The sequence below is a fragment of the Clinocottus analis genome, unplaced genomic scaffold, assembly GCF_023055335.1.
Source record: "Clinocottus analis isolate CAN_PGR_092001 unplaced genomic scaffold, fCliAna1.0.p SCAF_11, whole genome shotgun sequence".
Lineage (NCBI taxonomy): Eukaryota > Metazoa > Chordata > Actinopteri > Perciformes > Cottidae > Clinocottus > Clinocottus analis.
In genome coordinates this window covers 11,813,864-11,837,035 of record NW_027175832.1, presented here as the reverse complement: position 1 = coordinate 11,837,035, position 23,172 = coordinate 11,813,864, and the positions used below count along the sequence as shown (strand labels likewise).

The following is a 23,172-nucleotide window of genomic DNA, read 5'->3' as shown; positions in this document are numbered from 1 at the left end:
CGTGTCAAGGGATTCTATGACTTCAATATGAACCGCTCGTACGCTCATACACGTGAAGATTACGGCCCATCGTTTACTGTGTGAATGGCCTCCTCTTGTTCTTCGTGATGAGACACTCCAAGGGCCGAACACATCAAGCCCGACATTTGTGAATGGAGGTTCTGTTGAGAGACGATCCGCTGGAAGACTGGCCATCTTTTGAATTGTAAGCGGGGCTCTAAGCCTCCTGCAAGTTATACACTGATGGATGATGTTACTCACTTTCCTTTTGCCACCAACTATCCGAAAGCCAGCTGTACGGACAGCCCCTTCTGTAAACAGACGGCCTTGTTGATAGATTTGTTCGTGGTAATGCTTGATGAGTAAGGTTGCAACCTGATGTTTGCTAGGAATAATCACTGGAGTCTTTTCACTCTGATCAAGTTTTGCATTGTGTAGGCGGCCTCCGACTCTCAGAAGGCAGTGTGCATCAATGAAAGGATCGAGATTTTTGAGAGGACTACTTTTAGGGATCTGCTCATGTTTTTGGATACATTTGATCTCTTGACCGTAGACTTCCTCCTGTACTGCTTGAATGATGATGTGCGACGCTTGATCAGACTCCTCAACAGTGTATCCTGTTTTACAGTAATGCCAGCCCTTACAAGGGCTGTTCTTCAAGGTCATGTTGAAAAGACGGGCTATGTGTATAAGGCGAATAATGGCCCGAGTTAGAGACTTCCAGGATGAGAACTTTGAGAATCGTTGAGAACCAAGCTGCTTGGATGTTGTTATAGTACTCAAAGCGGATACCAGAGGGCGAATGTCTGGGTCTAAACCCGGGTCTACGAGCTCGTAGATGCTCTCTGAAGCACTTGTCTCCGGTGTGTACAGAGATTTGGGTCCGCTCAGCCAGTTTGTGTCGTTCAAATGGCCTGCAGCAACAGAACGTGTAGCGTGATCTGCAGGGTTCTGTCCTGTTGACACGTAGCGCCATTGATCGGGGTGAGAGGACCTTCGGATACGTAATACCCGGTTACTTACATACACATAAAAGCGCCTGGATTCATTAGAAATGTAGCCAAGGACTACCTTGCTATCTGAGTGGAAGGTTGTAGCATCGAGCTGAAGGTCTAGTTCTGCCGAGATTAAGTCTGCTAACTCCACTCCAAGGACTGCTGCGCAAAGTTCCAGTCTCGGAATTGTTTGCTCAGGACGAGGGGTCAGCTTAGCTTTGCCCATTACAAATCCTACATGGTTATTTCCAGTGGAGTCAGTTACTTTTAGATATGCCACAGCAGCGATAGCTTTCGTGGATGCGTCGGAAAAGACGCACAATTCCTTTCTGACAGCTGCTGGAGGTGAAGTTGTGGTGTAGGCTCTGGGAATAGAAAGCTGAGACAGTTCTTTCAACGATGCTCTCCAAGATGTCCATGCTTCCTCCATTTCTTGGGGCAAAGGTGAGTCCCAGTCACCGTTCTCAGTTGTGAGTTCTCTCAGAATAGCCTTGCCTTGTATTGTGACTGGCGCTACAAACCCTAGAGGATCGTAGAGGCTGTTGATTGTGGACAAGACACCTCGTCGAGTGTAGGGTTTCATCTCATCCGAGACGCTGAAGTGGAAGCAGTCGGTCTGGAGGTCCCAACTGATTCCAAGACTACGCTGCATTGGCAGCGCGTCTGCGTTGAGGTCCAAGTCTTTAAGGTCTTTTGCACGATCTCCGGCCGGAAAGGCTTCCATGACCTCCTTGTTGTTTGCTGCAATCTTGTGCAGCCTTAGGTTTGATTTGGAGAGAACATCCTGTGTCTTTTTCAGCAGGTTAACCGCAGCTTCGACTGTTGGTAGAGACTTCAACCCATCGTCTACATAGAAGTCACGCATCACAAAACGTTGGACGTCAGGGTCGGTGTGGAGCTCACCGACCTGCACAGACTGGTGCAGTCCATGAATCGCTAATGCGGGTGAAGGACTATTTCCAAAGACGTGGACCGTCATTCGATATTCGACAATGTCTTTGGAGGTGTCGTTGTCTTTGAACCATAGAAAACGTAGGAAGTTCCTATCTTCTTCTCTTACTGAAAAACAATAGAACATTTGTTCTATGTCTGCTGTAAAGGCCATTGCTTCCTTTCTAAAGCGCATCAGTACACCAAGCAGCGTGTTGTTCAGATCAGGCCCAGTCAACAGCATGTCGTTGAGCGACACACCATTGTACTGGGCGCTGGAATCGAAAACCACTCGTATTTGTTTTGGTTTTCTTGGGTGGTACACACCAAAGATTGGCAAGTACCACTGTTCTTCATCCTCACTGGGAGGAGGGGCTAACTCGGCATGACCATTCTTGAACATCTTGTCCATGAAAATGAGAAAGTGGTCTCTCATTTCAGGTTTTCTTTCAAAGTTGCGCCTGAGCGACTTAAGACGGTTTAATGCCTGCGGCCTGTTATTGGGGAGCCGTTGACGTGGGCATTTAAAGGGTAGTGGAGCTACCCAACTGTCGTTTGCATCTTTTGTTAGTCCTTCTTTCATTATTTTCATGAAGGAAATGTCCTGGATAGACGGAGCCATTTTGTTGTCGTCTTTTGTCTGCTTGAATATGTTATGTCCCAGGCTGTCAACATCGCAGTTTGATATCTCCTCAGGACATGTTTGGAGGTGGTTTGAGACCTGGATGTCACTGTATTTTTCCTTTACATGGAATAAGTTAGGACACGGGTCAAAGAGCGTAGGGCGCCCCAGTTCTGTGGTGTTCGTGAAGAAGGCGTTGACTGTTGGCGGTTTATGAACGCGGCCTAAACACACATTACCCACGATGACCCATCCCAGATCCAACTTCTGAGCATAAGGTAGGTTGTGTGGGCCATTGACCTGTTTGCGGACCTTATGGACTCTGATAATATCCCGACCTAAGAGAAGCATAATTGGGGCCTGTGGGTCGATATGTGGGATGAGGTGTGCAACTGACCTTAGGTGTGCGTGATGAAACGCTGCATTGGGAGTTGGAATCTCATCTCTGTTGTTTGGAATGTCATCACATTCTATAAGGCTGGGTAGTGGGATGCTGACGGTCCCATCCAAAGATTCTACGATGTAGCCACGGGCTCTTCTTCCTGTTGCTTCCTTTGCTCCAGCACATGTTTTCAATGAGTATGGAGCGCTTGGACTTTGGTAATTGAAGACTTTGAAGAACTGTGAACGAACTAGTGATCTGTTGCTCTGTTCGTCCAGAATCACATACATCTTTACTGCTTTGTCAGCGTGGCCTGCTGGATACACTTTCACGAGAGACACTTTAGAGCAGGATCGGTTCGCCACGTCTCCGCCACAGACATCTGTACATTTGGTGGTGACATGGGGTTGTGGAGAACTATCCTGCTCCCCGCCATGCTCTGGAGCTGAGTATGTGCCTTCAACCCAGGGTGCAGGTCCAGGGTGAAGTGCTGTGTGGTGTTTATCACTCTTACATTCATAACATCGAACATTAAATGTGCAGTTCCTTGCAATGTGTGATGATGAATCACAGCATTTGAAGCAGATGTTATTCTCTTTTAAGAATGTCTTACGGTCTTCGATGGGCTTTTCTCTGAATGCACGACATTTGCGTATTGGGTGAGGTTTTTTATGGATTGGACACAGTTTGTCACAGTCATTGAATTTCGTTGAAGGCTCCCTCGGATCGGAGGTGGCGTTTGGAAATATCTCTGTTTTGTGAACAGAGACTTCTCGCTGTCTGTTTGGCTTCCAAGCTGTTTTCTCTGTCTTGGGAGACATGTCTGAATAAGAGGCAAAGTTGAAACTTGGGTCATTTTTGACACTAGCTTCATGGCTAACAAAGTTCACGAAGCAGGCGAAGGGGGGATATGAAACGTAATATTGTTGCTTATAGGATGCCCCAACTGACGCCCACTTTTCCTGCAGACCGAAAGGGAGCTTCTGTACAATGGGGTTGACACCTCTCGCTGTATCGAGGAAAGAGAGGCCGAGTAGGTCTCCTTCGGCTTTGGCTGACTCTAGTTCCATTAAAAGATCACTCAACTTTGTTAATTTGGAATACTCTCGGTTTGTTATTTTTGGAAAGGCATCGATACGTTTGAACAGAGCATCTTCTATTGCTTCTGGGGAGCCATACGATTGTTCAAGTCTGTCCCATATCATAGCTACGCCTTCTGCTGGACGATTGATGTGTATTGCTCTTATGTGTTCGACGTGTTCCGCTGACTCTTTGCCGAGCCACTTAAACAGGAGATCCATTTCCTCGCTTGGAGTCAGGTCTAAACCTCTGGTAGCGTTCTGAAAAGAACGTTTCCAGGCTCTGTAGTTCTGAGGTCTGTCGTTGAATTGAAGTAGACCTGTTGCCACAAGCTCACGACGAGCAAAGTACCTCACAAAGTCGCTTATGTTGGAGTGGTTGTTATTGGTGTTCGACGATGTGGGATTGGATTTAAGAGCAGGATGACCTCTGTCTTTTTGCAGTCTGAGTCCTTGCTCAAGAGTGGCTTTGTGGTTGTCAAACCGAACATTGCGTGTCCTATCGACCTTTTCATCTTTGTAGATGTAAGGCTGCTGTGAGGTGAGTCGAGTTGGTTGAGAAGCTGCATTGTGGCCAGATGTATGATGTGTAGCTGTGTTAGTTTCGGCCAGATGGAATGAAACAGCTTCAGATTTGATAGATGACGCTGGAGTTTCGTAGTTAGGATTTGGACTTCTTGTTAAAACGTCATCATCGAGCATCTGAGTGTCTGTGTTTTGTGATTTGGCTTGGTCAATCACATATTGTTCTGTGCGCTGTGCAGCTTCCAAAGAACTGGAGTCCAGATTTAACATGAAATGTCTTTCACTATTTGCATCTACTGCAGCTTCAAGGGCTTCGGCCTCAGCTACGGCTGCAGCTGTTTCTTTCTTGTAATTAAGCATTTCTATCGAGGCTTCTAGCTTAGCTTTTTCTAGCTTAAGGCTCATTTCCTCTTTGGCGTAAGACATGCGTGCCTTTGCTGCCTCTGCTTTTGCTCTTGCCTTTGCTGCAGCAGACCCCGTTGATGATACACTTGAGTGTGTAGCAGAACATGTAGCGCGGGACTGCGTCTTGAATGAAGTTGCTTTCTCGGACATGGTGTTGTCTGGAGACGTACCTCTGTTTAGATACCACTGTGATGGTCATCCACTTGCTGCGTGTGATGACGTTGTTAGTTGCATCTGTTAGCTGGCTGCGTTATCTTGCCCGGTAGAAAGCCGTTGTTTTACTATGCTGCCCTCAGTATATGCGCTCTGATACACCTCGGCAGTTAGATAAACTCCTTCCTGACACCACGACTCTGAAGACACTTGTCCGCTTGTCCACAGGTTTATTGGTGTAAGAAGAGAGTAAAACTAAAACACACAAAGGACAAAATGAATACACATAACATGCGTTCTCTTTGTATTCACACATACACAAGAGGTAAGTATACAGATTCAAATTTACTTTGTGAATAAACTTTACAAAATTAAACAATCACAAAAATAATGGTCTGCAATCATAACTAACAATAAAATAAATCCATACATACCAACGATGCTATCAAAAAGCGTGAGATGTAAGCAGACTCAACTCGATTGTCCATGAACTGAAAACAGGCTCTTAACCATGCGCTTTGTTTACTTCCTGATAGATAAGTCACCTGACACGTAAGACACTTCCTGTTTCAAAATAAAACGTAAAATAAAACAATTGTAACAGAACAGAGACAATTATTTTCATGTCAAAATAAAAGCCAGTAATAGATATTATTATTTACGGTCTTTTAATTTTTATTTACAGTCTTATATGATGCAAACACATCGCAGAGTAACGTTAGAAGATTAATTAATAAATATGAATAAATACACCTGGTTAAGTTAGCAACAGTAGAGACTACAGGCAGTTTAATATACATGTATATATGTACACAGCAAGAATCAGCTGTTCAATTAATCGCTGCATTTTTTTAATGCAACACAGTTCGTGATATAGTTTAATCAAGTAATTTGTGTGTGTAGAGTTGATCATATTTAATTGTTTTATCGTATTGTGCCGTTTCTTGAGTGAACACAGAGCAGAGCCTGTATGAAACCACAGTAAAGGTTTACCTTTCTACCAGCAGGTGGCGGTATTTCATGTATTTACTTGTTATATGCGATTTTCTCTGTTGCTACTTGATGAGAAAACTCTCAACTGAAAGTTGTTCTCTGAATACTACTGTTGAGTCACACAATGTCATTTTAGGATGTTTTCAGGCGAGAAGTTAGTTGTTTAAGCAGCAAATCTGTGGTCGGTTTGTCAATGATCTGTCGATTTAACCTTTTTAGTACGGAGCTTGTCACCGGCGACAGAAAGTAAAATGTAAATTGGATGCAAAGCTAATGTGACCGTAACTCCTCTTATTTACGCCATCAACGTAAATACAACAGATTCTGAACGCTAAGAATGTCCTATTTTTTTTTAATGGTAAAAAAACCCAGCGGCAAACGTGTCCGTGGGGGAGGAAGTGAGCACCTGCAGAGAATCAGGGGAGACACTTTGACTGGCATTTCACTTCTTTGGAAATAATATGATGGCATTGTAAATAATAGTATTACAGTTTATGAGAGTTCTGCCACTTGCTGGCCCAACTAAACCACCGAATAAAGGCCACTTTCATGTCCCCACAAACACACAGAAGGACAGCTGAAATGGACAGAAAGAAAGTCATTCTGGGAGGAAACAGTCTGCCCTTCTGGATGTGTGAGGAGTAAAATAATGAGTTATGTCTTCAGCTGGATGAAAACTGCTTCGGGGAGATAAACTAATCTCTAAAACGCCTGGACATGGACACATATAAAAGTATATACAACATGGACACATATAAAAGCCTATATAACATGGACACTCAAAGCTTTGGGCAAACAAAACCCTTTGAGAAGATGTAAAATAGGTTAGATTTCATTCCTGTAATCTCAAAAGCTTCGCTTATGTTCATTTTCAATTATTTAGAAGAGAAATATGGTGGAAAGTCAACTAAGTTTATTGTTATTAAACACGCATGTAACTTACCTACCTCGTTGATTGATTTATTACAAATAAAAATCCTGCATTGACTGGTACAGAAGAGGTCAAAGGGCCAAGATGAGAAGATATATAGTGTTGGTCAAAGGCTGTGGTCCAAATGCCATTAAGATACAACATGTTTGACAAAATCTCACAAGAGCACTAACCAGATGAATTGGCTCTATGTACTTCTACCATGTTACCTGTCTTGTGACCCCTCAGTGACTTCTGGAGCTATAGGGAATGCAGACCATCATGCTGTCACTGTTACTGTCATCATCAACATATAACTTGATCTGTTTTGACTCTGCTGTCAGTGTCTTAGCCCCTCTGACTAAATCACATCATCTTAACGTAGCACTTTGGTCTCCAGAAGGATTTAGCTCTGAGTTGACTATTTGACTTATGTTACAGACTGAAACATGAAGAGCACAGCTACTCTCACACTTCTAAGATGTCTCACATAGTTTATAGTAGTCAAATGATTCTTAGGCGTTGTTGCCTGTTTTCAGCCGTATGTCTATATCTCTCCATGTACATTTAGATAAGTCATATTTATTAAATGTGTACACACCTAAAGTTGATTCTGATTATATAAATAACAACATATTAATTGAGGTGGTTTGCTGTTCCTGTAAAACTGAGTAACAGGGCCATTGGGTTCCCCAGGTTACATGTCGGTTACTAAAACCTTTACATCAGCAGGTCATATAATCGTGTTAAGCTCAGAGCAAATAGTGCTGATAGTGTGGAGTATAAGCCTACATATACCCCTGATTGTTGCAATAGTCAATGTGTATAGTCAAAGCTAATTTAAAAAATAAGTCATTTGTTTGGCAACTTCCTAAATAAAAAAGTACTTAATTTTATGCTTCACGGGTGATACGTTGGAACGCCTTGAAAGCCAGAAAGTTAACTTTAACGTAATAGAGTTATAGGGTATGCCTTTTCCCAAGTTCAGCCTCACAGGCAGCTGCTGCCACTCAACCTGCTGAGCAATGCAAAACTGTGTTGATTTCGAGATGACCAAGTGTTGTAGTAAACATTATGGTTATTATCTCATGCCAATTGTTTGAACTGAGGTAGTATTTGTAAGATGCACGGAAATACACGCTGCCTGACAGTCTCTACTTTGGGACTATTAACCCAGTGTGGAGCCCATGTTTGTAGTCCTCTGCTGCTGTTTTGTCAGTGGTGCTAGCGATTAGCACGCGGATTTTTAGGATCGTGATTTGAGGGGTCCGTTAGATGTAACCGAGCTGTGCAGTTCAGTCAAAATCTAAAACATCAACTATATTTGTTGAATATGCAGGATGACGCGCGCTACCTCAAACGGTGAGACAAAACAAAGAACGAACTTAACGTTATTTCAATATTATTTTGGGGGTGAAAAGTAACGATGGCTAACCTTACTACAATACTCCGTGTACGGTAATATAATAACGACATGGCAGCACCGTGTGTCAGCTCTAGTGGTGGTCCTTAATCAGCACCCAGGTCAGACTTATTCAGTCACAACGGGACTGGTGAGCCGTGATGCCTACGGCTCCACCGCACGGAGAGAAGCCCACATCAGCCACTCGTCAAACTTCGGGCCATTTCATATGTACTTAATCGCTGGGTAAAGCTAGTAGCACGAGTGAGATGTCTTTAGGGCACTTGTAAACTAGGATGACACACCAATCTATTCGGCATGTAACGTAATCCACATATAAAACACATACGTGAAGAAACTTAGCATTTTCCACCGCGGCGTGCTCGCTTCAACAGCCACGTCTCTCACACAACAACCCTTCTTACAAGATAGCGTTAACTCATATTATCTGTGTGTACCGGTAAAAACAACCAAGCTGTATTACGTGTTGAATTTGAACTATACCGAGTCGACCACAAGACCTTCAAAAAATGATACGAAACCTATATCATTTTTCTACCGATCTATATTTTCGCCGGTAACCACAAAGCCATTAAACCGACCGATCGTTAAACAGGGTTTGACATTACGTCCCCACAATGAAGGGGGATGGGATATCTGGCTGACAGCTAGCACAGCTAACACAGCTAGCAAGCGAATGTGCCCGGTGCTGCTTATTATCTGTCTTGTGTTGAACTAGTTCAAGTGTGTCGGAGTTAACGCGTGTGAGCGCAGCTGTGATTTATTATTTTCCATTTCTTTATGGAATCATACGCAGCCAGTGAGTTTATGTCGCTGTCTGGGCGTGTCTTCCCACGTATGTCCTTATTGTTTTGGTTGATGGTTACATGTTAAAAACGTTATCTCCATTATTTTTTTATCCTTAGATTTATCAGCATTTAAAATGAGTTATTTAGTCATCAAGCTTTAGGATATGAACCTCAGCAATGTCGTTCCGTTACGTTCCAAATGTGGAAAAGGGGACCCATTTGACGGCAGACGTCACGTTGAATGACCCCACTGACTTCAAACTTTCGCCCAATACAGGGTTATAAAATATGTATTTCAAATTACTTCACTTGAGTCTTACACGTTTTTGTTTAATTCACTGTCTGTCCATTATGACCCAAAGCAAAGTGACTGCGGGCAGTTTGGATGTCCATCCCACAGAGAAGGCCCTTGTGGTCCACTATGAAGTGGAGGCCTCCATACTGGGAGAAGGTGGAGGTCACATGCTGGGCGAACGAAAGGAGGGGCAAAAAATGTGAGTGCACTCTTGATTTCCTACATAGAACTCAATAAACTCCAGTGAGTCTTTGGTTTGTTGTTTTTCTCTTCCGCCATCATTTTTTCTTTCTCCAATTGAATTCTAAAGGAATTACTTAATTGTCATTTAACTTTCACGCTCTCTAGCTCTTTTAATTCATATTTGTTTTTGCAATGGTCTTCTGTTCTGTTGCAGGTATGGAAGTTACTAAGTTTTGATTTTCACATACTCAATCTTGCATTCTTATAAACCTGTTAAAAGCTGTAAGAAAAAATAAACAGCTGAAGATCAACCTTTCATTTGTCCTCTCTTCCTCCCACCAGTATTCGAGTGAAAAGTCTTTCTCCGAGCACAGATGTGGTAGCTTTGGCCAAGAAAGTGGTGGAGGAGTGTAAACTCATCCCTTCGTCCCGTTTGACCCAGGTGGAGCAGCTCCTCTACTATCTGCAGAACAGGAAGTCATCACCCGTGGACGGCAAAGGTCAGCCCCATCACCATCAGTGGAGTCCTAATGTACCTAAACATCCACCATCAGGAATTTGATCGCAAAGCTATCGACCAACTTAAATTAGTTACATTCATCTAGTTTGGCACCGGACCTCAAGGCAGATCGTGCTTTCTTGCAACGGACATCTAGCAACGCAACTTCTGGAATCCATATTAGCTAATGCTTCTCCTTCTCTAGCCTACGGAATACAACACAATATGGGCGCTTGTAAACTTAGCTCAACACATTCCTTTGTAAAGCAGATAGTTTCATTAGTCTGCAAACATTTCAAAACCGATAAACATGTGACGACAGAGGAAAGTAAAATCTGTGTTCCGCGGTACATTATTCAGTCACGTAGATCTACTTCTACATAGTTGACTACATGAGGAGGAGATTGTAGAGTCTCTACTGCTGCCTAGGGATGGGTATCGTTTGGGTTGTTTTTTTTTCCCGATACCGGTGCTAAATCGATACCTTTAAAACGATACCGGTGCCTAAACCGATTTTTATTGCCAGGGTCATTTATTCTTCAAATTGAACAATATATGAACTGTTTAAAGTATACTATGAATATACATACAAAACACTTCAAACTACAGCTTCAAACTTTTTAACTTCAAACTATAAACAATATATTTATTTATTTATTAAAAAAAAGAACAGACCAGCATAAGGTGGCTTGATAGGGAGCGTTTGCTACAAAACTTCACTCAAAAACGATTATATTCTACAAACTCTGCTGATTTACTGGACAACAGGTCATCATTAATATCAACTGGAGCGCTTTACTGGACGACAGCTTGGTTCCAACAAGCATAGGACGGCAAAAGCTTGTGCACTCCCCAGCGATTACTCTGTGAACGCGCTGCGTGTGTGCGCGCTGGTAGCCCCGCCCCCTTGAGGCCTACCTGCATGCAGCAACATGAGAGGGAGCAGAGTAGTCACTGTGCTCTGATCCGCGCTATTTTAATAAAGTATCGATACAAAAAATATGCTAAATCCTATTGTTTTTAATGTACGGGTACCGCGCTACCTTTTTAGTATTGGTATACCGTGCAACATTACAAAGTAATGTAGAAAAAAAAGGCTTAGGCTCCAAAAGGAAGCATCGAAATCCACGTTGTGTTTCGGTCCGGTAGGTACCGGACATCTTGGAACCGGTGCCATATTAGCACAAGTTCTCGGTACCTAACCGTAGTGCTGCCATACTGAGAGCGTCTTCCCACTGGCTAGTAAGCTTGTATTTCACGAGAAAAGATATTTGTCCATGAAACTCAATGTCTGAGTCGGATGGCTGCATGTCTTCTCTGATCGCTGCGGGTTCCTTTATTGTCTACAACCTGTAGATTAGATGTGTTGCCTGCGGTTGCTGCCATCTTCATCAGACAAAGTTTATAAATTGCCTGATTGCCGGTACCAAGTTCCATATTGGCATTAGGTTTGAATCAGAAATAGGGCTGCAACTATCGAATATTTTAATAATCAATTAATCGGTTGATTATTTTTTCGATTAATCAGATAAAGAAATTATAATTTTAAAGCATTAATTTGCAACCTTTTATTACAAAAACAGAACTGACAGTGCAAATTCACAGTGCAAAAAAATCTTAACAATGAAAATAAATAAATAAATACAAATCAGAAAACTTAACAGGATTTGTTTGAACGTCAGAACTTGAAAGTCAGGACAATGATGACGACACCAACAATGACACAAACACCAAAAGCATTACTTTTTCTGTAAATAACAGAATTTTGGGACTCCATCTGTGCTTTTATAAATTACAGAATAAAGAAAATTACAATAACATTCAATTAACCCAGATTGCTCCTTCAGACCAAAAAATGAAGAAAAAAAATGCAATCACTTGAATGCAATGAAAATAAAGTTCTATCTGTGCTAAAAATAATAATATGTAGTTACTACTAAAAAGCTCATTTGGGAAAAATAAAAGCAAATTTTTGCAGAACAAAACAGAATGAGAGTGCAGATATGTGAGCATCTGGTTGTATCAGTATTAGTGGCTGCAGTGAGCTGCTTTACTCTACAACTCTTAATAAACAGGGTTGTAGACTTGATACGGCTGCTCTCAGTTCATGATCCATGATGAGATGAGGTCTTTTTTTTTGGTTTTAAGGGACGGAACAGTAGAAAAGACGACTTCACAGAGACTTCACTGAGATTGGCTTGTGGCAAAACGGCCAAAATCGCCTAGTTGCGCATGCGCAGCGTAACTTGTTAACGGCGTACCATGAACATTTACCCGGAGGTCCAGGCATTTCTCCATGTATTTAATAATAACTTAGTTTTATGTCCGTGTACTTTGTAATGTGTGAAGCCAGTAGCTCAATATTGGTACAAGACACGAGCACTTTGGCTTGCAGGAGAGCTGCTCGGGTTCAGAGAGCTGCTCCGGTGCTCCTTGCAGGACGGCTACTGTTCACCTTCAACCTGGGAGCGTTTAAAACGCGTTTTAAAACTGCTTTTCACGCAACATGTTTTTCTACGCTCTCTGACTGCTGCTGTGCTCAGCACTCACCTGTGTGCGCGCACGTGTCTCTGCACATCGGGACGGAACAACGGTGTGCGCGATACAGAGAGGAGAGGAGAAGTGTTAACGCGCGACCACATAGAGACAGAAATGACAAGCTGTTGTGTAGATCCAATCAATAAAATACGTTTAGTTTGTTTAATAACAGAATAAGGTGTAGACCTGTTAGATCTGTTCTATAGGCGAGCCGTAAATGACATTTTGTGATCTGGCGCTATAGAGAAAATACAGGAGGGGCGGCGGGTTTCTTCAGGGGGGCAAACACTGCGCATTAGGGCTGGGCAAGTTAACGCAGTAATATAACTTTTCAATCGATTAACAGCGTTAATTATTTGATCATGCGTTAACTGCCTTTTTTGTGGCGGGGGGTGGGTTACTTTTAAGGCAATATATGTAGGTGTGCACACGCGCTTCCGTAGCCTCACCGGACGATTTGCCGACTTGAGCCTGACGTGAAAGCCCATATTGTTATGTAGTTTCTGTTTTCAGCTGCCGCTAGTCACTGAGTCGCTCGCCTCACAAATCTTCACAGGCGGTCAGTCTACAGGGCGGGCTCGCGCTGTAAACTCAGCGTCCTCGGATTAAACAATAATCGTGAATGCTCAAAGCCGCCGCTGATACCTGTCAGCTGTCCTTCACATCTCCACCTCATTCAACCAGACTTCAGTGCACTTGTTTAAGCTAACACAGATTGGACTTTTCTCACCTCAGGAAGAAAAACTGAACTGAATTGGGAAACATGAAAAGCACTTATTGCTTTTGTATAAAGTTAATCAATTGCTTGTCTTTAACATCCATCTTAAACCTTTTGAGCCTCATGGCCTCCCCCTCCCTCCCCTCTCCACTCACCCCCCCCCCCCCCCCCAAAAAAAAACCTGCTGCATCCATTATCAGACTAGGAAATGATTTTAAAAAAAAAAAGATCTAGTGATGTTTTCTACAAGATCTCTGGAACCACAACGTTGATTAACTTCAGAGAAGAGATCTATCCAACAGAAAAAAAATGACCCTTAAGTTTTGTAATTACATAAAACTGTAACCTCAAAAAACCTTGCCGTCACTTTTTCGCGCAAACGTTACTTTTCACCTTTATGTTAATGACTGTTAGCGTGTATAATTATTGAAAGCCTGGTGTAGCCTCCAGAAGAATTCCGTTCGACAATTTCTCTCGTTCTCGAAATTTATTTTCTCAATTACAGGTAAAGTAACAAGCGCTATAGTTGCAAAATCAGGGAGTCGTCCAGTCAACGCACAAGTTGACCGTCTAAAACAAGGGTCGCCAACACGGTGCCCGTGGGCACCTTGTCGCCCGCAGGGACCACGTGAGTCGCCCGCGAGACGTGTTCAAAAAAACAAAAAACAAACAGAAATTCATCAAAAAAAAAAGTTATCAACCAACCATGGTCGCGTTAAAACTCTGCTCTGTATCGCAATCAGTGGAGGTCCGCCCCGAACACGCGCACGCACAGAGCACACACACAGACACGGCGTGCACACAAGTGAGCACACACGCACACAGTGGACAGAGAGACAGAGAGAGAGAGAGAGCGGCGAAAAATATGCTGCGTGCTTTTCAATGGGATTTGCTGCTTTAAGCTAACAACATTTCAAGCTAACAGCTATCAGTTTTAAAGCCTAACAGTTCATGTACATGCGGGTCAAGACCAACAGGCTGCAGCCTGGAGCTCGATGAACAACGTTTCTGACTATATCGAGAGTCTCTGGGCGCAAGAGGAAATGCTGATTTTAAAAGTTCACCGTATGCCGTTAACAGGCTGTTGCGCATGCGCGACTCGCCGATTCTTGGCATTTTGCCAAAAGCCAATCTTCATGAGATATTCGTGAGGTCTTTTCTGCTGTTGCGTCTTTTATCAGAAAACAGACCTCAGCTCATTAAGCATTAATTGAGAGTATGTATCAAATCTAAAACCCCGTTTATGTAAGATGTGTAGAGGAAAGCAGCTCAGTAAGCCACTGATGCAACCTGATGCTCACACATCTGCACCTATTCTGTTTTGTTTTGCAAAAATAGCGTATTGTTTTCCACAATAAGCTATTTAGTAGTAACTAAATATTAGTTATTTTTGCACGGATATATTTTTATTTACATTTTTCTAACAAAGTGATAAAAACATGTTTTTCCTATCATCATTGTTGTGGAAATTGTTAATAATTATTGTGAGGAATAATTAACATTGATATGTGATCAGACAGTTCACATATAGTATAATTAAAAGGTGATCTGTGCAACTTTGTTGTTCAGGAAATTTGTATAAAACAAATAGCCCTTCGAATTATTTTGTACCTAGAAATTCAAAGATGCTTAAATTCAGCGGGACAGCAAGAAAACAATGACACAAACACACGATTTACCCAAAAACCTTGTTTCAGGTAAATCTTGATGGTAATTACCTTGTTTACCGGAAATTTGCACTTTCTGATTTTATTTTGTACTATCCTGTTTGGCAGTTGTTTTTCAATAAAATAAAACATTTGCATGAAGCAAGCCAATCCACTTTTTCATATTGATAAGAGCATTAAAATGAAAAGAGAGAAAAAAAGTTGCGATTGCGAAAAATTGTCATCACTAGATACTAGTTGCTTTCACTTACGTTGAAGGGCTTTTTTAGATAACGTATGGTGTAACGGTGCATACCAGTAGAATTTTTTTTTTTTAAACTCAATAACTGCTGCTACACATACATACAATGATTAACCATATGTTCAAGCCTTGAAAGTAATTCTGTAATGTTTTCATTCCGTTGTCTCTTTGTGTTTTTGTGTCGCCAGCGGAGAAAAAAGAGAAAAGAATAGTGAAACCCAGAGAGCTGACACCATTTGAAGGAATGGAGGTAACGAATGAAAACGCTGACTCTGCGGTTTGTTCATGTGTCTTGTTCCTTCACAGCTTTTTAAGTTTAATCACTTTGTTAAGGACTTTGCATTCGCTAAATAAATAAACTTTGTAAATGTAATTCTGTGTGTTTCATGACTGCTCTTCTTCTCTCTAATCTGATTTGAGGCCTTTGTGTCATACACCACCGCTGAGAGTCTAAAACTTTAAGCAAACATCACGCTCTATTGGTTCATGCCTTGTTATATGTCAATGACGTGCGTGTCTGTGCTTCCTGTTCGTCTGTGCAGTTGGATGAGGAAGCCAGTGTCACCAGAGTGGATGAGTACATTGAACTGCTGTACGAAGGCGTCCCAGAGAAGATCAGAGGCTCTGGTCTCATTCTGCAGCTCGCCCGCAACCCTGATAACCTGGAGGAGCTGCTACATAACGGTACTCCGCAGGCTCAGTGTTCAGCAAGCTCCTTCCTCCGTCCACATGCATCTTTTCTTTTACTCCATAGCTACCGCTGTTCAGCTGAAGCCAATCTAAGGGTGTGTCTGTATTATCTGTCTGGGAAGATTTGCTTTATACTTATAATTTCTATTTTACTGCACATGAAGAAAGACAAGCAGTCAGATGAATCTGAGCTCCCTTTCTATTTAGAAAACTGCCCCAACAGTGTATAATATCTACTCAGTAGCAATATGTATGTGAGCCTCCTCAGTCCATAAACATTACAACAACAACAACTTGTCTACTAAAAGCTCCAGATATTCTGCCACTCCATCGATGCAGAGCAACACGTCCATGTCGTGGTGCATCTTGGTATCAAGAAATGTCCACATCCTCTTATTGTCACCACTTCATTCTTTCTACATGCATCTTTTAATTTAGGTGTTCATAGTCCAAATATTGTTGCAGAACATAAGCTTCCACTTGGGGCAGCGTCCAGTGAGGTGGACAGGTTTGAGAAGGCAGTGATGATGGGTTTGCAGTTTCTTGTCTTATACAGAGATTCTATAGGTTTGAGTGTTGCTATGCACGTGAGTGACCAGCTCGTCAGACAGTACACTAAATGTGCGAAGATCATCGAATGTAGGAATGTCCTGGCTGCGTTCTCTGTCAAACTGTTTCTGATGTGCCTGAAGTTTAGTAGGTTGAATTTGATGTACCGGTAGGTCACTACCTTTTTGAAATGGCTCTAAAAGGTCAGCGTGGAGTCTAGAATTACCCCTAGCTATTTCCCCATGCTATATATACACAAGGGCTGAGCAAGTTAACTCGTTAATATCGCGTTAACTTTTCAATCCATTAGCAGCGTTAATTATTTGATCATGCGTTAACTGCATTTTGGGGGCGGGGGGGAGGGGCTTTTACTTGGAAGGCGATAGATTTATGTGCGCGAGCGATACCGTAGACCAGACGATTTGCCGAGTGAAGCCTGACGTGAAAGCACTTATTGTTCTGTAGTTTCTGTTCTTACTGAGCAGCGTTGCTTCAGCGAGTAGCTGAGTTGCCTCGCAAAGCTTCACAGACGCTCAGTCTACTGGCAGCCTCGCGCTGCAAGCTCAGCGTCCTCGGATTGAACATTAATCGCGCAAAGCCGCTGCTGATACCTGTCAGCTGTCCTTCACATCTCCACCTCATTCAACCAGACTTCAGTGCTATAGCAGCATATCTAGTGACAGGGGGAGGAGGCCTTCTGACTGAATCACGGGGTGGATACCCTCACGAATCTAGAGGAGAGTTGTTTGACCCAACCTCTGAAAGAAGGCTTCCTGGAGTTGGGGTCTAACTAGAAGTGCTGTCAAAGAGGAAAGTCATAAGTCTACTCTTAAATGAGGTGACCGTGTCTGCCCCCCGGACTGAAAGTGGAAGCTTATTCAACAGAAGAGAAGCTTGAGAAGTGAAGGCTCTCGCCCCCAACCTATTTTTTAAGACTCTGGGAACCACAAGTAACCCTGCATTCAATGAACATAATTCTCTAGTTGGGTAGTATAGCACTATAAGCTCCTTAAGATATAATGGTGCATTACCAGTTAAGGCTTTATAGGTGAGGAGAAGGATTTTAAATATAACTCTACATCTTACAGAAAGACAGTGGAGAGCAGCTAATACAGGAGTAATTTCATCTCTCCTTCTAGTCCTCGTTAATACACGAGCTGCAGCATCTGTATCAACTGGAGAGACCCAAGGGCCTTACCAGAGCAGCCTGAGAATAAGGAGTTACAGTAATCTAGTCTTGAAGTAACAAATGCATGGATTAACGTTTCTGCATCATTTTGAGACAGGATATGTCTGATTTTTGAAATATTCAAGGTAAAAAAAGGCAATTCTTGAAATTTGTTTTATATGTTGAATAAAGGACAAGTCCTGGTCAAATAAAACTCCATGATGCCTTACGGTGGTGGTGGATGCCAAAGCAATACCATTCAGAGAAACTACATCATTAGATAATTGATTTCTGAGGTGTTCTGGGCCGAGTAAAATAACTTTGGTCTTATCAGAGTTTAGCAGCAGAAAGTTACAGGTCATCCAGATCTTTATGTCTTGAAGACACGCCTGAAGTTTAGCGACCTGGTGGATTTCTGGCTTAATCAGTAGATATAATTGAGTATCATCGGCATAGCAGTGAAAATTTATTGAATGTTTTCTAATAATATTCCCTAAGGGAAGCATTTATAAGGAAAATAAAATTGGTCCAAGTACAGAACCTTGAGGAACCCCATAACGAACGGCAGTGGCCATTGAGGCTTTATTATTTACAGAAACAAACTGATATCGATCTGACAAATACGATTTCAACCAGCTTAATGCTGTACCTCAAATACCAATCAACTGGTCTAATCTCTGTAATAAAATGTCATGGTCAATGGTGTCAAATGCAGCGCTAAGGTCTAACAGGACAAGTACAGAGACAAGTCCCCTCCCTGTCCGATGCAACTAAAAGGTCATTAGTCTGGCAACTGAGTAAGGTTTGTGGACAAAAAGTATTTGACAGTCAAATGAGACTGCAGTAATCTTACAATTGTCACAAGTGTCGTCTCTGTGCTATGGTGCTTTCTAAATCCTGACTGAAACTTCTCAAATAAACTAGTAGTATGTAAAAAGTCATACAAACTGATTTGTGACTACCTTCTCCAGTATCTTAGAAAGAAAAGGAAGGTTAGAAATAGGTCTATAGTTAGCCAATACCTCTAAATTGAGGGTGGGTGTTTTAAGGACAGCCACTTTAAAAGACTATGGTACATAACCCGTTAGTAAAGACCCATTAATAATATCTAATAGGGAGGTGCTAATTAAAGACAAAACTTCTTTAAGCAGTCTCGTCGGAACAGGGTCCAGGAGAAATTAGAGGATTTAGAAGTTGAAACCATGGAAGACAATTGTTGGAGGCCAATGGGAAAAAATCTATCCAAACACACATCAGAGCCCACCGCTGCCTCCAAGTCCACCCCACCTGAGGATGGACCGGCAATAGCAGAGGCCAGGAGATCATCAATCCTGCCTCTAGTAGTCAGAATCTTATCATTAAAAAATTCATAAAATCATTACTACTAAGCTCTGTAGGAATACATGGATCCACAGAGCTATGACTCTCAACCAATCTGGCCACACTGCTAAAGAGAAACCTAGGGTTATTCTTATTTTTGTTTATTAGTTTTGAGTAATAGACTCCTCTGGCATTACGGAGGGCAGGCCTGGACTGGGACAAAAATTCGGCCCTGGACTTTTTGTTCCAGACTGGCCCACCACAATCCGCGCGCAGATACTGTGCCAACTCGGTCTGTTGACGTACATATAATCACACAAGCCCTGAATAACACTACTATACTGAATAATATTAATAATATAATCAATGGGTGGGCTTGGGGTCTCTAGTGAGCGAGATGATGTACTGGGCACAAACCTGGACGTGAAAAGTAGAGAAATAGTATTAGGAATTACGGAATATGTTTGAACACCCCTAATATGTATGTTTAATTATTATTCAGTGTTTTATTAGTTTTAACTGTATAATGTGAAATGGGTCATTGTCTCCTTGTCTTTTATTTGATTTAATTTAATCTAAAAACTTCCATACATAAGTGTACAAAAAAAGAAAAACAAGGACAATAAACCATAAACATTGACAGAAAATAAAAAGGTAAAGCATATTTGAACAAATTGGACGGTGGGCTTGAAGAAAGTGTATTGACACTTTAAGCCTGGTGACCTGATTTGTAATTGTGAAAAAGCAGATCTGCATGCTCAAACCACACCACCATGAAATAGTGGTTAATTGATTCTAATAGTATATTATTTTTCAACACTTTAGAACTAGACTTACACCACACTCTATCTATTATGTCAAGTAAAGTTCATAGACAACGTTTCTGAACATTTAGTGAATGAGTGTTTATCCACAACATGTTAGCTAGCACACACACCTGCTATCACCACCACCAATCTCCTCCTCCCCCTCCTGTATCACCGTGGCAGCGGGAGCCTCACTTTCACTCTCTGACGACACCTCCTCCTGAGAGGGACCCGCCGCACCCGGCGCAGCCAAAGCCCCGGAGCCGGAGGCTACGCCACCGCCGCCGGCCCCAGCAGCAGCAAACATGTTTATTATATTTCTGCTCTTAGCAGCACTAGTTGCGACTATTGGGCCTATCATAGGGCCACTGGACCGCTGGATTCTACTGTCCGGCCTAAAGGGAAAACTCCCAGTACTCCCTATGGCCAATCCGCCCCTGATCGAGGGCCTTATTATATGTTCTCAAACTATCCCGCCAGACTAACCGGGACCCCTCCAGACCATTGGAACGCCATGTGCGCGCAAGCTTCCAGGATGCTAACTTCAATATGCAGGTCTGAGGGTTATACCATGGAGCGAGTCTCCTTTGTTTAATAGTCCTCTTTTTTAGAGGAGCGATCGAGTCCAGAGTTACTCTTAATGAGTTAATAGCACCATCAACAAGATGATCAATCTGGGACGAACTAAAGTTAACACAGGAGTCCTCTGTTATATTGAGACATGGTAATGAATCAGACACAGAAGGAATCACTTCCTTAAATCTAACAACAGCACTGTCAGTTAAACATCTAGTATAAAAACTATTGCCTAAGACCGTAAAATCTGGTAGTATAAACTCAAAAATTATACGGCAATGGTCGGGTAAAAGAGGATTTTGTGGAGACACTACTAAATGTTCTATATCAATACCATATATAAGAACAAGGTTGAGAGTGTGATTAAAACAGTGAGTCGGTTCCTGTACTCTCTGACAGAAGCCAATTAAATCTAATAATGAGAGGAATGCAACATTAAGGCTATCATTACCAACATCCACATAAATATTAAAATCACCTACAATAATAACCTTATCAGTCTTAAGGACTAAACTTGATAAGAACTCAGAGAGTTCAGATATAAATTCTGAATACGGACCTGGCGCCCGGTACACTACAACAAACAGAATCGGCTGTACTGTTTTCCAGGTTGAATGTGAGAGACTAAGAACAAGGCTTTCAAATGAATTGTAATTTAATCAAAGTTTAGGAGCCATTAACAGCCCCGAGTCAAAAATGGCAGCTACTCCACTTCCCCGGCCAGTGCCTCGAGGAATCTCAATGTTAGTATGACTTGGAGGAGTAGATTCATTTGGACTAACATATTCATTATGCCTCAGCCAGGTTTCAGTGAGACAGCACAAATCAATATGATTGTCTGATATTAATTCATTTACTAATACAGCTTTATAAGATAAAGATCTAATATTTATAAGTCCACATTTAATTATCCTATTGTCTTGCACTGTTGCAATAGTGTTTTCAACCTTTTATGAGATTATTTTCTATAACTCCTCTTTTTATTGCTTTTGATTTAATTAAATAAATTAATTTAACTGGCCGCGGCACAGACACAGTCTCCATAGAGTTAAAGGTGGGCAACTGCTCTAAAGAGGATGCAGAGAGGTGTGTAAAACTACAACTCTGTCTGGTCTGTCATGGACGAAGTCGACCAATAAACTTAGTCATATTACCAGAAAGGAGATCCGCTCCATCCAACGTGGGATGAATGCCTTCACTCCTGATCAGACCTGGGTTTCCCCGGAAAGACTGCCAGTTATCTACGAAGCCCACATTGTTTGCTGGACACCAACGTGACAACCAACGGTGGAATGCTGACATGCGGCTATACATCTCATCAGTCACCGTGTTTGGGAGAGGGTCAGAGAAGATTACCAGGTCCAAGATTGTTTTGGCATAGGCACACACCGATTCCACATTTATTTTAGTGACCTCCAAGTGGCGAAGTCAGGAGTCATTACCGCCGACGTGTATCACAATCTTACTGTATTTACTTTTATCTTTAGCCAAGAGTTTCAAGTAAGACTCAACATCGCCCGCCGTGGCCCCAGAAATACATTTGACTGTCGTCACTGTCTTCACGTTCTTAACGATGGAACTGCCGATAATCAAAGTTGGTTTCTCAGTTTTGCTAATTATGTGTGGATTCTCAGCGCCACTCAGTGGGGAGAAACGGTTAAGCCTTGTTCATGCTTCTGCGTCAGGTCGACGGCGTACCTACGGCGTATGTACCGCGTTGACGCACACCCCTACGCCGTAGCCTGACGTGCACCTCCTCAAAATCCTAACAACGTGTCGCGTCGACGCAGACCACAAGCGCTGTGATTGGTCCGCTCAGAACGTAATTTCCGGCAGTTGTTTTTTTTTTTTTTAGTGGTCGTACAGACCATCTCCGCAAGTCTTCTCTGTCGCCTGCACTTCAACATTTACAATATAAGCATTTGATCTTCAATTTTGATGAGCTTGGACTCTAAAACCCCTGAAACCACAAAGCCACACACACCTGGCGGCATGGCGGTGAATTGCAGAGCAACGCGGTCCCTCGACGCAGAACTTTAAATGCTCAACGACGGCGTCACATCGACGGCGTACCTATGCCGTCGACGTGACGCAGAAGCATGAACTAGGCTTTAGAAACTTGAATAGGCTTGGGGTGTCCAGAGAACTGCTTAGATCCCGACTTCTGCTTCCTTCGAACAGTCACCCAGCCCCTCGGCTGCTTGGGGGCTGTCGGGGAACAGCTACCACTAACGGGAGCTACGGCTAGTTGGCCCGCACCGACGATGGGGGGGTGGGCTGGCTAATGTAGCTAACTTCGATGCATCTAACCGACTGATACCTGCCTCCAACCTAACAAATAAACTACACTTCTTACATATATCATTATCATCAAAAAAAGCAGGCAAACAGCTAAACATCCGACACGCTGAGCAGGAGAGAGCAGGCGAGGGAGAGGAGGAAGACATCGCTAACAGCTAAGTCAAGTAAGGTAGCTCGCGTTAGCACTACAAACAAAGTGAAAAATAGGACAGTTGGATTTAAGCAGCGATTTGCTAAAGAAAAAGAGAATTGAGTGTTTAGATATGCAATATGTGCAATGGACAATTAGCCGCTTGTGCTGAAAAATATTACAGTTTGGTTTAGCTGGATCTGAGACAACTACGTTATCGTCTAACACACACAGACGGTGGAACCGGAAGTGATGCAATACGCCTACCGTAAGAGGAGGAGACAGG

At 42.5% G+C, this 23,172-nt stretch overlaps 1 protein-coding gene and 1 pseudogene across 4 annotated transcripts in view; one reads left to right on the top strand and one right to left on the bottom strand.

Annotated features, from left to right (window-relative positions):
* Positions 1–8,223: 8,223 nt before the first annotated feature.
* LOC137805026 (kinesin-associated protein 3-like) overlaps positions 8,224–23,172 on the top strand; it is a 36,095-nt gene continuing 21,146 nt past the window's right edge. For 2 of the 4 annotated variants that reach the window (XR_011080190.1, XM_068604677.1), the window contains exons 1-5: positions 8,916–8,973; positions 9,568–9,699; positions 10,026–10,183; positions 15,535–15,596; positions 15,889–16,030. Coding sequence is in view for 3 of the 4 variants with exons in the window: in XM_068604677.1 (XP_068460778.1) it covers positions 8,927–8,973; positions 9,568–9,699; positions 10,026–10,183; positions 15,535–15,596; positions 15,889–16,030 (541 nt within the window). In the remaining variant the exon portion in view is untranslated. Of the gene's footprint in view, positions 8,357–8,470; positions 8,643–8,915; positions 8,974–9,567; positions 9,700–10,025; positions 10,184–15,534; positions 15,597–15,888; positions 16,031–23,172 lie in introns of those variants that run through there. The other 2 variants (XM_068604685.1, XM_068604694.1) reach the window with 2 other exon arrangements.
* Positions 20,275–21,499, bottom strand: LOC137802113 (uncharacterized; annotated as a pseudogene).